At 32.2% G+C, this 17,041-nt stretch overlaps 1 protein-coding gene across 2 annotated transcripts; it reads left to right on the top strand.

The window, feature by feature from the left end:
• The first annotated feature begins 157 nt into the window (after window positions 1-157).
• On the top strand, window positions 158-15,310 carry LOC130625434 (uncharacterized). 2 transcript variants are annotated; one of them, XM_057440527.1, is made up of 8 exons: window positions 158-486; window positions 3,104-4,666; window positions 4,771-4,917; window positions 6,784-6,830; window positions 9,804-9,834; window positions 10,116-10,573; window positions 13,589-13,667; window positions 13,831-15,310. In XM_057440527.1, the coding sequence occupies exons 2-8, from the start codon at window positions 3,112-3,114 to the stop codon at window positions 14,370-14,372; spliced, it is 2,859 nt and encodes a 952-aa protein (XP_057296510.1). In that variant the 5' UTR covers window positions 158-486; window positions 3,104-3,111; the 3' UTR covers window positions 14,373-15,310. The 2 variants fall into 2 exon arrangements, with proteins under 2 accessions (XP_057296510.1, XP_057296509.1); XM_057440526.1 differs by lacking the exon at window positions 158-486 and adding an exon at window positions 1,590-2,823.
• The last annotated feature ends 1,731 nt before the right edge of the window (window positions 15,311-17,041 follow it).

Here is a 17,041-nt window from a genome sequence, read left to right as displayed (position 1 = left end):
TTAATTTCGAATCTTTAAATATTTGTTAATAAGTGTATTTAAAAACAATGTGTGCTTTCATCCATCGTCATCAGCGTTTTTATTTTTAATCCTAACTAGCAAAAAAACATGTGGGAAGGAGTGTTGTTTTCATGGTTAAGTAAGTAGGAGAAATGCCACACGTAAACGTTTTCTTATGAAAGTGATAGTTGTGTAGTAAACACAAAACTGCATATTATAACGTTTGGCAATAAAAAAAGCATGGCTATTTATTAAAGAAGTAAAGAAATCATGAAAATTCACATTTGTGGTATACGCAATAAACTTGTTGGTTTGGAAGACACTATTTTTTTGTTTTCAAAACAGTGTTTATTCATTATGTTTTAACTGGAAAAACTTGTTTTAAACATGTACTATATGATTTTGAAGGTTAGAATCGTGTTTAAATTGTTGATCAACCACATTAGAGCTGAACTTGGCTGCTTTTATTACTTGACGCGTTTCAAGGTTTGATTCTTCTCTTCTTCTTTTGAGCAACCTTAAGAGTTAGGGATAATAAATTTCAAACTTATACTTGTTTATTCTTTTAGTTTAAAGTTTGTATAATTTGTATAATCAGTGACTTCAGCCTTTTTCTTGAACGATATAAATTATTTGTGCTAGGGGGAATCATTGCGACTGCATCGTTGGTAACTACTCATACATATAAGTGTACTGTATACATACGTCAAACAAATTTTCTTAGTAACTTGTTTTTATAAAACGTTCTTGTTCACTGCTGATTAATTCGAATGTTTGGTTATTTAAACATATTTTACTTAACCTCTTTTGCGTTCGGAAAATATTGTTGCAAAAATTCAGTATTAAAAGTAAAAAATATTGGACACAAAATTAAAAAAAAATCATGCTAGAATAGCTCTAAAGGCAGTAAAGTAATGATGCTATTGAAATGAGATTTACTTCAGTAAATCAGTAAGCTCTCCTTCAATGTTAATTTTAAATCATTGCTTTCATTGCATAATGCAGTAAAATCACAGAATGATGGAGCATAAACTCATTTTTGTGATCTCGAACGGCAGACGGGTAATAAAAGCTGTGAAAGGGATTTTTAGTTAGATGTGACCACCCATTAGAAATCGCACATTTTTACTGTAAATTGAAGAGTTTTTTCGCCATAATCAGTTGCCTCTTCTTGTCACTGAATATAGTTAAGTATAGTATAGTATAGTGTATTCTGACAATAATTTCAGGTTACAACAACCTCTAGGGTCAGCTCATAATAAATAGAAAAAAAAAAAAAAAAAAAAAACAGAAAATAAAAATAATTAAATAATAAACTACCTGGACAAGAATGGAAGCTCGGTAAAGAACATGGATAAGATTTGAATAAACCTTATAGCAGCTACCTAAAAGCAATTGAACAAGGAGGCTTCTCATTCAATTGAGTAAATACATTTACACTGCGATTTCGAATACATCTGTGTACCAGGCATGAAATACTATGATTTTAAATTTTTAATACTTTTTAAAATGTAATTGGTAAAATATTTAACTTTGCTTTAGATTATAAATAAAATTTGAAAAAAGGCAATTAAAAAAAATAATGATCGCAAAACAATCAAACAAACACAAACAAACAAGAAAAGAGTATGATAATAACGAAATTAGTGAGGTTAATCTCAAAAAAAAAAAAAAAAAAAAAAAATTGTTCAAACAAATTAGTAATATCCAGATCATAATAATATAATTGGTCTTTATCAGACCATAATTTGTCTAGCTTCATTTTAAATTGATTCACTGTGTTACATGACACTGTGTCCTCAGGTAAAGAATTCCATAAAGTCACTACACGATTCGTGAATGAGAACTTTCGCAAATCCAGGTTACAGCTTCTTTTAAAAAGTGCTTTATCGTGTCCTCTGGTGTTAGACAATTTTGGCAATAACAAGTTCTCAGTAACAGCTTCGTCATAAACATTATTAGTTATCTTGAATGTCTCAATCATATCTGCTCGATATCTTCTGTAGAATAATGAGGGAAGTTTCAGTAACCTGAGCCTTTCATCATATGTTAAATCCTTCATACCTGGGAGCATTTTTGTAGATCTACGTTGTACGTTTTCCACAATCAACATGTCCTTTTTCAAGAATGTACACCATACTGTGTTGGCATACTCAATATGTGGTCTGACAAGGGATGTAAACAACAAGACAAAGTTTTCATTATCCATATAGTCAAATGTCCTTCGAATCAAGCCCATAATCTGATTTGCTTTTTTAACCTTTGATGAAATGTGGTTTGAAAATGTTAGATGGTCATCTATTAATACACCAAGATCTTCTTCACAACTTGTATTTCTAAGGGCGGAACCATTCATAACGTAATTGCATGGACTTGATAGTCTATTTTTTGTAGTTATTCTCATTGCAACACATTTATCTGAATGAAATTTCAACAGGGTATTATTAGACCACTGCACTATACTATTTAGATCTTCTTGTAGTTTGCGAGAGTCCTCACTCGAAAATATTTCACGAAATAATTTATTATCATCAGCAAATAAGAATATATCCGAGTATTGAACTTCCTGTATTATGGTATTGATGTAAATCACAAACAAAATTGGTCCTAACACAGATCCCTGTGGAACCCCACTAATCACTTCAGCCCAGTTAAATAATTCAAACGTTCTGAAAACGCTGTTTTCAGTTGTTTTTGAACCAAGACGACATTATTTAATCAGCATTAGTATACAGTACCGTCTTTACTTGGTCAGTTAATATGGAACAATTGGTGGGAAAAAAATGATGTGAAGCAGTTTCACAGTTGGCGAGAATTAAACTTGTGAGTAACATACAAGCTAAATTAAATTGCCACGTTCTATAGCTTTTCTTAAGCTCCTTAAAGGTTTTAGAATTGGTTTAATATTTCTTTTAAAATGGTTTACTCAGTTAAATGTTTATATTACTATTCGTATATTGCAGCGACTAGCTCAACTCTGTTTAAAAGTTATCTATTCTGTTTAAAAGTTATGTGTCTTTATTATATGTAAGATATGTATATTTTATGTGTAATATGTGTAAGTTATTTATTTTTACTATAGTACTTTCCATCTTAAATTTAGAAAATAACATGGATCTACCAAATTACGTGATTCAGGATAAACAAGCTCGATTTCTTATTATGAGAAACTTTTACGAAGAAGTTATGAGCAAATTGTTAAAAAGATTTTTGATGGTATTGCATTTTAGAGCAACTGGGGATGTATTAGAAGAAAATTGCGACATTCTATTAAAGATCCTGCCACATCTGCCAAGAAAGCACATACTGAAGAAAGAAGATAAGTATAGGGAAAATCTCTTTATACAATCAAAAAGAGACTTAACTCCCAAACCAAATTTAGATGTGTCAAAATTTGCCTTTACTATGTCCTTTGCTTGTTTAACAGAGATTGAAGGTCTCCCTTCATGGAAGAATCACAACTTTTGTATCTTTTGTGAGTCAAATTGTAAGAATATCCTGCTAGGGAACGCAGAAAAAAAAGACTGCAATGACTGTGGATTTTGTAGGACATTATCAAATTGTCTTTCGCACATTCTTACAGAGAGCTTGAATACTGGGAGGAAAACCAGAAATATAGGAGCACACACATCACAATTCTCAGCTATCAGCCCTAACATACAGCAAAATATTAGGGCCTTAACTGCTTTATATGAATACTTGCACACAAATGGAAATTGGAGAAACTTTGAGAAAACCTGGATAAACCATGAAGCGTTTTTTGAAATTAGAGAAGATATCAGGTTGATTGAAAAATGTTCAATAACATTTTTGCTAGAAAAATTTAAAGAAAGAGTTAGAATTTTAGAAGATGTTTTCGCTATTAAAGAAAAGATGGATAAAATATTGTCTAAGATGAATAAATCAACCTTGAGAATTTCAATTCAATTATCCATCAGCAAGTTAGCAGTGGTGGAAATAGCCGACTTAGGAAGTTTTCTCAAGAACGCTAAATTAAAAGGATTGAATTCAAGGATGAGGATGACTATAGAGAAGGTGGTGAATAAATCGTTAGCACAACTGAGCGACGAATTTAAGTTTGATGTACGTATATGTGGGTTGAAAAAAGTAGCATGTGAAGAGGAGTTTGAACAATTTGAAGCGGAGATTAAGTTTACTTCACCAGATTCCAATGCTTTTGAGTTTTATCAATGTGATACGCATCCAAAATCGAAGATCTTACAAGCCGAACTTGAGAAAGCAATGTTTGCAGAGTTGGAAAGTAAATTTAGTAACATTACTGATATAAACCTAACAGAACTTACATTAGGGTTTACGTTTTGGGATACTGGTTCACTTCATATCATGTTTTCCTTGGTAAAAAACGATCGTAGTTCATTCAACAAACGCGAAATACAAATACTTAATACTTCCTTCAAAGATATGATCAGCTCTAAACATGAGTTTTTTAAGGAAATATTTGGAGAAAATGTTCAGGTGTCAGCAGACACAAGTCCTTCGTGTACTAAAATTGAAACATTGAACGGCCAGTTGGAGGTCAAAATCCTTACAGAGGATGGTTACTATCATTCGAATGTGTTTGTGAGGATGTTAAAGCGCAGTGTAGAAACATTGTTGACACAAGAACTTCAATTAGAAAAATGTAGCAAGATAAATAAAAACTTAGGTTAGTTGTTTATAAACCGTTTGAGTCCCCATACTATTGAACGCAAAGGTATACTTATTGACACGTGCTTTATTCTTTATTTGGTAACATTATATGCTTTTTAGCCACGATGTTGTATTCAGTAGAACAGTTTGTCAACTCACATTCTCAAACATTATCTAACGTAGTTGATATTGCACGAATAGGATCAGTCCACGCATTTATTGCAGAAACGCTGCCATGGTTTGTGCTAACAATAGATGTTGACCAAGGTAAGACATAAAAATATTTACCCTTAATACCCCGTTCTACTTTATATTCCAATGTTTACATTTATACCTTCTTGCTTGGTCAATCTTTATGCTGTCGTATTCACTAAAAAAACAATTTCAATGTCTTAAATATACTTATTAAGGTTATGTTGCCTGACGCAGCACAAATATATGCAGCTGTAAGTATACATAGGTACGAGACAATTATAGTGTGACTGTTAACAGTCTAGTTATTTCGATTGTGTAGTAGTATGAATGGATTCTTGTTATTTCACCTAAAAAAAAAATTCTTTAAAATAGTATTATCCTCCTACATGGAACGTGGACTAATTCTGTGTGTTCAAACATTTTAATATATATAAAATCCACTTCGCAGGCAATCAATAAATGTGAAAAGCGATGAAAGTTTGTTTACGTCAATATTGACTTTTCTAAATACACAAAAAATTCAGATATTTGTTAATCCGTGATCTCCATCAGGTAATTGAATCGTTTAATATTACAAGGCATGAAAAATTAATACAACTTGTTCCATTTTATTGAGTCAAAACCTCTCTGTTTGCCTAAATCACTTGTTAATTCTATTAGTCTGTCTATACTAAAAATATAGGCCTTGTGTGAATCTTATTGATTAATGCGTCATGCTGTCCATGTATATCTTTTATATAATTACTTTCGGCTTCTTCAAACATTAAGAACACCCCCTGTGTAATTTCTACAATCGTTGTCCGTTGGACTTGAAACTGACGACAAGTCTTGTCCAGCTATTAATAAACAATGTGTAAAAAAAATTTTTGACATCAGCATTTTTGGTGATCACGTCAACAAGTTTGGTGAAATAGAGAACAAAAGCACAAGCTTTAAATTTGGTTAACAATTTTGAATGCGGTGAATTTAGTAACAATAAAAACACAAAATAAGTCACATAGATTCACAAAGTCACAAAATAAGTCACATAAAGCTTTCAAAAACATGTAAAACAATTTATAGTAATTTTTTTTTTCAGAATTTTTACTCGATATAAAAAAGTGTTGTTTCGTCAAAATTCCATAAAAATTTTTTTTTGGAAAATAAGCACGAATAAGGTTAAAATCAAATTCTTTTCCTGAAAATGTTTTTGTCCTACAATGGGAGTACAGCACAAAATCATTAGTTTATGGAGTATTCCCCTCTTTTTTGCATCCCAACTCGTGTCAAAAAAAGTCATATTTACACGGAGATAAACAATCTGACTCTAATCATCTGTGGCGAATAAATCATTGGAGAAGAATAGTTTGGCAGGATAAACAACAAGTTGTAATAATCATCACTTTGACAATGTGATGTGCAGAATAACAGGATGCTCAAACAAAAATACTGATGATGGTGATACATAGTTATGTACAAAAGGTTTTAAAATCATGATATGATATATATGATCCTCCAATTATAAGCTAAATAATTTATGTTATAACACATAAATAATAACAATTTTTTCTTTCTTGCGAACGTTAAAAAATCGCGTCAACAGAGTTAACGTTTTACATTAATCATTGTTATCTTTAAATGCTTTATCAACCTTTTTCTACCAAGTTATTAACAGAAATTAGTTTCGATCTTTCTCGAAGTTGATAAATTTTATTGTGTTAACAATCTCAGAATTGTGGGCAGGCTCAACCGTTTCGATTAATCTAGAGGCATTTAACCAATCAAAATCGTATTATTATTAACGAAATAAGAATAAATCAGGTTAAGACGAGGAAAATAAAAACAGCTATCCCTATGTCAGATTTCAGTGAGCTTTTAACACGGTTTGAGAAAAAGTATTGATCTGATGATGTAATTTTTATGATATGATGTTTTATTCATTCAGTACATTTTTTTTAGGAAATCCAAAAATTGATTGTGTTGACGAAGAGATTGATAAATACAAGGTAATGAACACATAATTAATTAAGTCACTTAAAAATGATAGGGAAAAATTTGGAAATTTATCGTGACAATTCCATGGGGGAGAATGATCGTTACAGATAATATAGTTGGCTAGCCACACCTATACTCGAAAGAATGTTTACAAGAACGGTTATTTTTTAAAAGGATATAATCTTATTATTACCCTGTGGACTTGCAGGAAGCAAAATCTTTTTCTTGGAAACAATGAAATTCTGCAAGATGAAAGTTATATAAAAGAAAATTTAAGTAGATGTATTATTGATGCAATGTTTTTACTTAAATCTAATGGCTGGTTGATGTAACTGAAGGGGCAAAGTTTTCTTACTTATTTAGTTTCCCCACCCCCGCTGCTTCAGGCCAGCCCCGCGGCGGATTGTCATCGAATTTTGCACCCTAAATGTTTAACCTTTCCAAACATCCCACTTTAGATTACATGATATAGTTACTTACGCACTGCGATACAACATGCCCGTTCTAAATTTATGTTGTTTTGGCAGAGCGCAAAAAAAATAGGCTTACTAGAAGCACCCAACTAGGCAGCTATCCCGTCATAGTAGAAAATGAGTAAGTTTCCTTGAGTTTTTTAATCAAGCACTATATATTTCAGTTCTGACTGGCGACATAAAATTCTTTCATCCCTGCTGAGCTAACTGGGATAGTTTATGCAAAGCACTCTGCATTTTGGAACAAGATTCTGGTGGAAATTACTATTGTGTGTCTCAAAAAAAGGCCAAAAATCATCATTTAGAAATTCTGTGAGATATCCCTTACTTTTTAAAACTTTGTCCAAACTAAACTGAGATTATTTGACCAGAGAGTTGAACTTGCCAAGACGAGTTAACCCGCCTAGGTAAGATGGTTTTTACGCGCTGTGATTTTTAGTATTTTTAGTATTTTTATTATTGCTCTCATGTTACCAAACCCTCTCATCTGTTTTGCATATAGATATAGACAATTAAAAAATTAACTTAAGTCAGTAAGTGGAGTTAGAGTTTTTGCTTTTTTTATTATATTTAATTGTTTGATGCGTTTCACTTTTGTATTCAGAAAAAAAAATCTGAATATTTAAATGAATCTTTGTGTGGTAAAGCTTTCTTAAATGGAGTTACTTCCAAAGGTTAGAGATGAAACCTCGTTTCTCCATTCCCTTGATTTAAAATTTGAATAGTGTGTTATCATTCTGCACTTCAATATAAATATTTAGACGTTAATTAAACCAAGAAGTGACTAATCAGGTCCCCTGAAACATCCACAGACCACTTAGCAAAAAACAAGAAAAACATTGCAGGCTTTGCCACTCGGGTATTTAGATATCGCTTAGAAAAAATAAGAAGAAGTAAGTTTTGGGAGTGGGAGAAAGTGCACACATTTACCATTCACACATTTTGTTCTCCGGCGTATTATGACGTTCTGCCAAGTGGCGTAACGTACAACTTGTAAAACCCACTCCTACTTACACAATCTTTAAGGCCGTTATGTAAGCATTGCTCTCTGAAGTAAAAAATTATTTGCGATCTTTACTTCACCATCCTGCGAGCGGAAAATTTCCTAAAGATGGTGGAAAGTTATATAACACAATACTGGAATTATATCTAAACAGAGAGATGGTTGATTTTCCAAAAAAGGAAATTTCAGATTCCGAGATCTTTGATTTGTACACGTTACGTTGTTTACTTTTGAAAAGCAAAATTTTGAAACCAGACGCAGTTGGTGCAATTAAAAATTTGTGTGTCATGATGAATGGAATCAAATATTTTTCAAATGTTGTTCCTTTTTATGTCATGTCAAATGTTGTAGACCAGATAAAGTTTGGCCTTTCCAATACGCAACGTGCACACATCTTTGCCTGTCAACATGCCCCGCCTGAAGCTGCAATTTTACGATTTCGTAAAGCAGACAAGCAATATTTATATTTTTGTCTATTCCGCACTTTTTACGGAGTAACGAAAATAGAAAATATTGTATGCAGTAGCAGTGATTTGTTCTGTGGAGATATATGATATAGGTGAACCGTCACAAAGTTCATGGTCTAGCGTGACTTTCGACATTCACACGTCTTACAGAATCTCCTCTCTCTGGTGCTTCTTAGGTTGAAAAAAACTGAGTAGCACTGGAGAGTCTCACGTCTCACGTCTATATATGGTGTACTTAATATTAAGTCATAATTTATTCGTCAATATAAAATACTTTGTGATTCCGCGAGATCCGAAAAATTTCCTCGTATTTCTGAGGCCTCTGCCACTATTCCAAAACACAATGAGTACACTCAAAATTTATAATATGTCCTATAAAAAACTGAATATATATATTTCTGGAATGTTTGTGTTGAATACGTCGTCGTGGGACAGTAATCGAAGCAACTTCACAAAATTAGATAATCGTTCCAAAAGGTGGATTGCAGTTGTTCATCGAGTTGGTCACTTAAAACAAGAAAAATCAGAATAAATATGTGGGAACGGCAGGGGGAAGGGGCTACAACCTAGTCAGCTCTTTTTTTACGAAAGAGAGCCGTAAAAATGACAGTTAGGAATTATTTCATCGAAGGTAATCCCCACTGCTCCATCAGACTTTTCTCAAATAGTTATTCATTTTAGATAGCGCGAGCTAGTTTACGTATATTATACGTCTTGTTTGTTTTAATTCTGTGTGAGCAGTTTAGACCCTTTTAAGATGGTTATGCATCAGCAGGCTCCTAATTTACACAAATAAACATATTGTAAATTCACAAGGCTCTAGTTGAACAGTCACCCTAAATATGGCTGTAATTTTGCAGAAATTTAAAACTAAAAGGTTTAGATGCACCTAAATGGAACTTATTTACTTCTGATAATCACAATGTATAGTTTGGAATTTTTATATTTTTTGTATTCATTACTATTAACATTAATTTGTTCTTTACAGTTAACACTATATTGCTTTCTTTGTAAATTATTTTTCTTTCATACCTCTTTTAGAAACCAAGGGAAAGGAGTCGTGGAATGGCCAGTAAGCATAATTCCTTGTATTTATCTTAATAGTTTTGCACCCGACAACTTCTTTACGCTTGAGATACTGTGAATGACGTATTTAACATCGAGTGTCTCGAAATTAGAAAATGTCTATTTAATATGACCGTGATATTTCGTTCAGTGTTGTCCAAAAGTCACTCAGACCTTTTTAGGAGCCTATTGAAACCACGTGTCTTTTTTATCTTAAATTATCTCATCCTGTTTGTCTTTTTTTGTCCTAAACTGTTTTTGTAAGCTAATAGTTTTTCATTTTACTAGATATGAAGGAAAGCAAAGTACCTACCAAAACTGATTGGAGAATTTTATGTGGAGCATTGCTCTCTGAAGTAAAAAATTATTTGCGATCTTTACTTCACCATCCTGCGAGCGGAAACTTTCCTAAAGATGGTGGAAAGTTATATAAAACAATACTGGAACTATATCTAAACGGAGAGTTGGATGATCTTCCAATATATTGGCGAACACTGATTTTACCAGAAAATGGAATTTCAGATTCCGAGATCTTTAATTTGCACACGTTACGTTATTTACTTTTGAAAAGCAATATTTTGAAACCAGACGCAGTTGGTGCAATTAACAATTTGTGTGTCATGATGAATGGAATCAAATATTTTTCAAATGTTGTTCCTTATTATGTCATGTTAAATGTTGTAGACCAGATAAAGTTTGGCCTTTCCACACTTGGGTGTGCAAAAGAAAGCATGAAGGTGGTAGAGGTAAGTAAACGACTTTGCGTGTGCATAATGTTAATAACAGACAAAGTAGTCACTGCCTTGGTACAAACTTTAGGCGTGAGACTGCCATTTTTTATAACATTAAATAAAACAAGTTGTTTAGCTACTTTTTGAAAATGTTTCTTATTACCAAACGCTAGAACGTAACAATTAAAAAAACGATTGAAAAACAAAAAGAAGGTTAGGTCGTTGTTTAGTTCTTCAAAAATTTATTTTGGGGGTGATAATTTTGAAAAATAAAACTTTGTGTTTTGTGTGCAACAATTTTGCGAATTTCTTTTTTTGGTTTGTTTTTGTAACGTCTGTATTTTAGTTTTTGCATGATGTGCTTAAAGTCCAAGAGGATTTAAAAATTATTCAAATTACATAAGTTTCGAATTATAGGAGTTTGACATTTTTCGGTCGAATTTTGGTGGGAAAGTGTTAACGGGTTTACAGCGCTATTAATTATCAATATTGTAACATCCTATGAAGTAAAACGGCGCAAAGTAGCTAATTGAGGAATAAGTTGCTATTTTCATTTAAAACAGGTGTTACAAATTTTTACTTATCAATTTTTCTCATAAAAATCCATGATTTTTCTGTCTGCTATCAATCTTCTACGGTTGATCTTATCGGATATTTGCGACGGCAGAGCCAAACAAACGTTGGATCAGTCTCAAACAACGTCAGTTTCTGCAGAGCCTCTATTGCTTTTTCAATCTGGTATTGCGACGGTGGCGAAACTCGTCAGGACAGCCATCCTTATCATTATTAAAGCTTGCATCGACATCAACAATCTCGACCTCTTTATACTCACTCACTATTTCTGTTTATGCGATTCGGTCCCAAAAAGTAAAAGATTGTTTTGGCACATCGACCTGTCCTTCCTTTTTTATATGGCCAAAAACTTTTTCATCTTTAGTTATAGCGACAGCACATTTATCGATTTCATTTTCACGTTCAGTGAGCGTTGGCAAACTAATCAAAACATTCTATGTTTTATAAATTGCAACGGCTTTCCTTGCTATGTAAAAGGATGTTAAAAAAAGCATTGTCAAATCAAATACAAACACAAAAAAACATGCGAAAACATACCTGATAATTCTTGTTCCATAGACCTTGTACAAGAATTTGTGTTAGGTGGCAAAAATTGTAAATTGATTGCTTTTAATCCTATGACTTCCGGGTGAGCAGGACAATTATCGACAACCAAATAATCTTTTTCCTTGCGAATCTAATCGACGGTCGAGCTCTCGTATCCACTCTTCAAAAAGTACTCCATCCATCCATGATTTATTTTGAGATCGGTATCGACAGGGAAGATTGTTTGTGCACGTTCTTGAAGCATCTTGGCTTTACAGACTTTCCTAACACGAACATCGGGTGTTTTTCACCAATAGCGTTGAATGCAGCCATACCAGTTAGGCCAACTTTGTCATATTTTCCACCTGCGCAGCGTTTACCACGAAAATATAAAGACTTGGAAGGCAGGGCTTGGTAAAACAGACCAAATTCATCCGCGTTGAAGATGTCCTGTAAATCGTACCTGGCAAGAATAGTTGGGAGGGTTGTTTCTTCCCGTGGCGCTGTCATCTCTTTGGTGACTTTCTCTGATTCGCCAGATACCTACTCGAATGTAATTTCATATCTTTAAAAGATTGAAATTCCCATTGTTCTGACTATTTTTCATGACGGGATACATTCGGGAGAGTGATTGAAGACAGTAAAGGTACATAAAACATAATTTACATCTCTTTCCAGCCTCTTAACCACCCATTTTGATGCCTTGAAGTCTTCATATTGAAAAGCTTTTGCAAATTCTTGTGCTTCTTCTGCATAGATTGAACCATTGATTGGAATGTTGTTTCCGCGCAATGATTTAAACTACTTAAACAGAGCGTCATTTAATTTGTCGTATTTATCTGTTTTAAATCTCCGTTAGCGTTTCAAAGAGCAATTTTCAAAAACTTCGTTTAGTTTTTCCTTATTTTCCTTCCAGGTTGCCAGTGTGCTAGTGGCAATATTGTATTCCTTGGCTACATCTTTGATCAAGTGCCCCTTTTCCAGATCCTTTAAAGCATTTCAAAGTCACCTCATTGCGTTTTTTCTTAGATGCCATTGTTAGGAATGATGTAAAATGTCCACAGACAAACAAAAACACTCAAAGTTTTCAAAGCATTCTATTTCAATGAAACGTTCGATTGTTGAAAAGTTCGAATTTTATTGGAACGTTCCATTGTTAAAAGCTTGAATTTCACGAGATTATTTGAAAAGTTTGAATTTCATTGTAATGTTCGATTGTTGAAAAATTTGAGTTTTAGAACTTTGAATGGACGAAAATTTTCAAAATTCGAAATACATGATCAAAATTTGCTAACAAGACTAAAACTGTTCAATTCATGATTTTTAGAATAACATGAGTTCGAACTATAGGAGTTTTCTTATAAGGATTTTAGAGTAAACTCGGAAGGGACCGGAGAATTCGTTCGATTTATATGATTATTTAAATTATAGGAGTTCAAATTACGTGAGTTCAACTGTATCTACATTGAAGTTATTTACTTTTATACAAATATTATTTTCTTTACTTCAACATCAAAGCTTGCGTAGCCCTGTGCAGATATAATCTTCCTGTATGTAATATTTTTTTTTCAAATAAAATCTTGCTGACAAAACCTTCATTGTGTGCTGGTTTGTAACCGAAGAAAATTTTTTTTAAATAACAAAGGAATGATACTTTCGGTACAAAAAACTGCGTAAATACGAAGCGAATAACTTGATTATCAGCTGCTGATTATTAGTTTTCCGAAAAATATGGAGATTTTTAAAAAATCAAAAAAGTAACTAATCTAGCATTTCTTTTCCACATATTACAATATATACTTATTCTTGCAACGAAAAAATTATTTCTTTAAAAACGGAAACTTTTTGATGAAAGATAAAAAAAAATGTATAGAACAAAAATGATGCTTAATTAATTACTATTGTCATATTTTTTTTTACTTTATTTTTAAGCATTTGTGTACATTATTCGAAGATATTACACTCTCGGAACACGAATTGTCCACATATAAATATGAAATGCACTATTTTGGTAAGAAAACCCTTTCGTGTTTAATTTTGTTTCTTCATTTTGACAATTTACAGTTTATACACGAAACAACTAGATTCAAATTAACGGTGAACTAAAGAAAGGGTATCTTAATCATCGTCTTCTTCACTTTCTGTTCACTTACAGTTTATTTTGACGCTTTTAGATTGCGAATGTCAAGCTGAGTTAATATTTAAAGTAAAAGAATGTTTGCGATGTTTATTTCACGATCCTGCATATGGAGATTTTCCAAGAGACGGAAAAAAACTACATCAAGTTATGGAAGAGTGGCAACAACAAGGAAAGTTAAAAGACTTGGAGAAAAATCTTTTTTCTCTTCTTTTGCCTGATAGCAAAATAACGGATTCCGAAACCTTTGATATACATCTACTCGGCTATTTTCTTTGCACAAACATAAAAGATGAAAAGCGTAAAATATTTGACGAAATATTGCATTTAACAAATCAATTTATACGATATGACAAAATCTGGTTAAAGTTGGATATCCTTTCGAAAATCTGGTGGAAAGTCAGTCCCTCTGCTTGGCGTTTTGATGTGTTTTACGGAAACAAAGAAAATGATTTACATAAATTTGTTAAATTTTTGCCTGGCATAATTGATGCCAGGCATCGTTTGCCGAAAGAATATACATTTCAAAGCATAATAGATTACAAGAAGGCTAGCACTGACGAAGAGAAAATATTTTAGTAAACCGAAATTTTGCCATAATGAACATCTACACATTTAGATGTTTTCCGTATTTATTTATATATGCTTACAGAGACGTTACTAGAATTAGCTTTCGCACCCATCCTTTAAAATTAATTCGTTTTACTATTTCTCTTAGTTATAAACCTTTCTTCCTTGCTGCTTGCGGTAATTTCTGTTATAATAGCTGTATTTTGTGTGTTCAAAATGGTTGCGCGCAGCTTTTTTCGGAAAATTAGCGCAGGGCCCGATTTTTACGGACCTCCGTTTTTAGGTTGAACGCAGGTTAATTTCGGAATAACTTCGGAATCACGCCAGAACCGGATAAACAACGGAAACATGTTTGGAGGCCATTTTTGGTGATGTTGTGAGGTTTGTAGGTCTCCTTTCGATATTTTTCTCTCTAAATACTTTGTATCTATAGGAATATTTAATTTTTGTGTGTTGTCACATGTTAAGGTGAATATTTCATCACGTTTTCTACCCATGTATAAATCTTAAGCAAATCAATTTTAAGTTTTTAGCTATCTAAAAACGTAGATTGTCAGGCAGCATTCTGCTTTAAGGGAGCTAGCTATAGCTATCTATTATTTTAAAGTTTTTATTCAGTTTGGTATATTGCTATTTGTTTTTATGTTGAAGTTGGGTCTACCTAGCCAGATTCTTTTTTAGCTGCCTAGCTACCTCTGACTAAAAAGTGAAAGTAGCCAAATGCAGTTTTTACCTATCTAAAACAAAATTCTTATGCTAAATGCAGTTAGGTTGCTTCACCTTTTATTAGTGTCATGACTTTATTCTGCAAAATTAAATGGCGGAGTGATACTTTTAACTGGACGGATAACGACAAACTGTTTCTTGTGTTTTTATTTAACCCGAAGTTGCGATAAACGTTTTTTAGAAAAGGGTCCTATGCCAAATGCCCATTCAACTCTGTTTAACTGTTAATGTGTTTTTATTTAAACATAGTCTGCGAGAATTTTTTTTAAAAGGCTATTATCCATATTCGCCTGTGCATCACAATTTAACTGTACTAAGTGCTAAACCCGGTGTCACGATTAACTTTTGTAACTTTTTTAATGACTTATGCCGCAAAATAATAATGACCGATTGTTTTTGCGACAAAGTTGCAGCGGTTTGTAAACTCTGTTTCTATTTCAACTATCATTGTGGAAAAGTAATTTTTGAAAAATATCTTACAGTCGCAACACTGTAACAGTGTATGCGCTTCTCTTGATGTACGACATACTGCATACCTGTACTAAAGCGCCCCACCTGGTTGTGTGACTCAATGGCGGGTCACACCTTGATTTGTGGCTTACCCCGTGGATTTTTCCACAGGTTAACGACTAGTATATATATATATATATATATATATATATATATATATATATATATATATATATATATATATATATATATATATATATATATATATATATATATATATATATATATATATATATATATATATATATATATATATATATATATATATATATATATATATATATATATATATATATATATATATATATATATATATATATATATATATATATATATATATATATATATATATATATATATATATATATATATATATATATATATATATATATATATATATATATATATATATATATATATATATATATATATATATATATATATATATATATATATATATATATATATATATATATATTACGGGTATTTTTTTGATGATGAAAATATAACATGGTAAATTGTTTAGTGTACTTTTTTGCCCTTACAGTCAACACACACCTTTATTTTTGTCCCGCTTTTTATAAAGTGTCTATAACGAAACATACGATGGCCCAGAAGGCTTACGTTCTATTCCAAAAATTCTTCACGCAATTCCAAAAGTACTTCACGCAATTCCAAAAGTACTTCACGCAATTCCAAAAGTACTTCACGCAATTCCAAAAGTACTTCACGCAATTCCAAAAGTACTTCACGCAATTCCAAAAGTACTTCACGCAATTCCAAAAATAGTTCACGCAATTTCAAAAGTACCTCACGCAATTCCAAAAATACTTCACGCAATTCTAAAAATACTTCACGCAATTTCAAAAGTACTTCACGCAATTCCAAAAGTACTTCATGCAATTCCAAAAGTACTTCACGCAATTCCAAAAATACTTCACGCAATTCCAAAAATACTTCACGCAATTCCAAAAATACTTCACGCAATTCCAAAAGTACTTCACGCAATTCGCAGCAGAAGAAGCAGCAAATGTAAACATGATGAAAAGTACTATGCAATCAAATATGGAGAAAAGTTTCTCATTTATAAAATAGTCATAACAATGTATTTGTAAAGGTCTCTTATTTTTTAAGATTCAACATTTCTTATATATCACGTGGAACAGAAAATGTATACTGCTATGGAAATACTTTATGTTTCTGTAGCTTGACCGGAACTTGTGTATGCTTTCTAACAGGGTTATAAAGTCGATTTCGTAACCTACTTCATAGCAATGTTTACCAACCCGGGTCCTTCGTGTCGTGCCTACAATAGAGCTCAAAAACAAAAAACTGACTGTCCACTCAGTAGTTTTATGGCAGCTAGGTAGGTAACTTTATTTAATAAATTCTTTATAGGTTTGCCTTTTCATAGTTTTTTCATAGTTTTTTACTTGGGATCT

Source organism: Hydractinia symbiolongicarpus, chromosome 14 (genome assembly GCF_029227915.1).
Source record: "Hydractinia symbiolongicarpus strain clone_291-10 chromosome 14, HSymV2.1, whole genome shotgun sequence".
Taxonomy (NCBI): Eukaryota; Metazoa; Cnidaria; class Hydrozoa; order Anthoathecata; family Hydractiniidae; genus Hydractinia; species Hydractinia symbiolongicarpus.
Note: the sequence above shows the minus strand (reverse complement) of the source record. Positions and strands in the feature narration are given on the sequence as shown.

Excerpts from the sequence above, each read along its gene's own strand:
- LOC130625434 (XM_057440527.1), top strand. The coding sequence starts at position 3,112 with ATGGATCTACCAAATTACGTGATTCAGGATAAACAAGCTCGATTTCTT. Across the intron at positions 6,831-9,803 it reads AAGAGATTGATAAATACAAG|AAACCAAGGGAAAGGAGTCG; the intron begins GTAATGAACACA and ends TACCTCTTTTAG. Across the intron at positions 13,668-13,830 it reads ATATGAAATGCACTATTTTG|ATTGCGAATGTCAAGCTGAG; the intron begins GTAAGAAAACCC and ends TGACGCTTTTAG.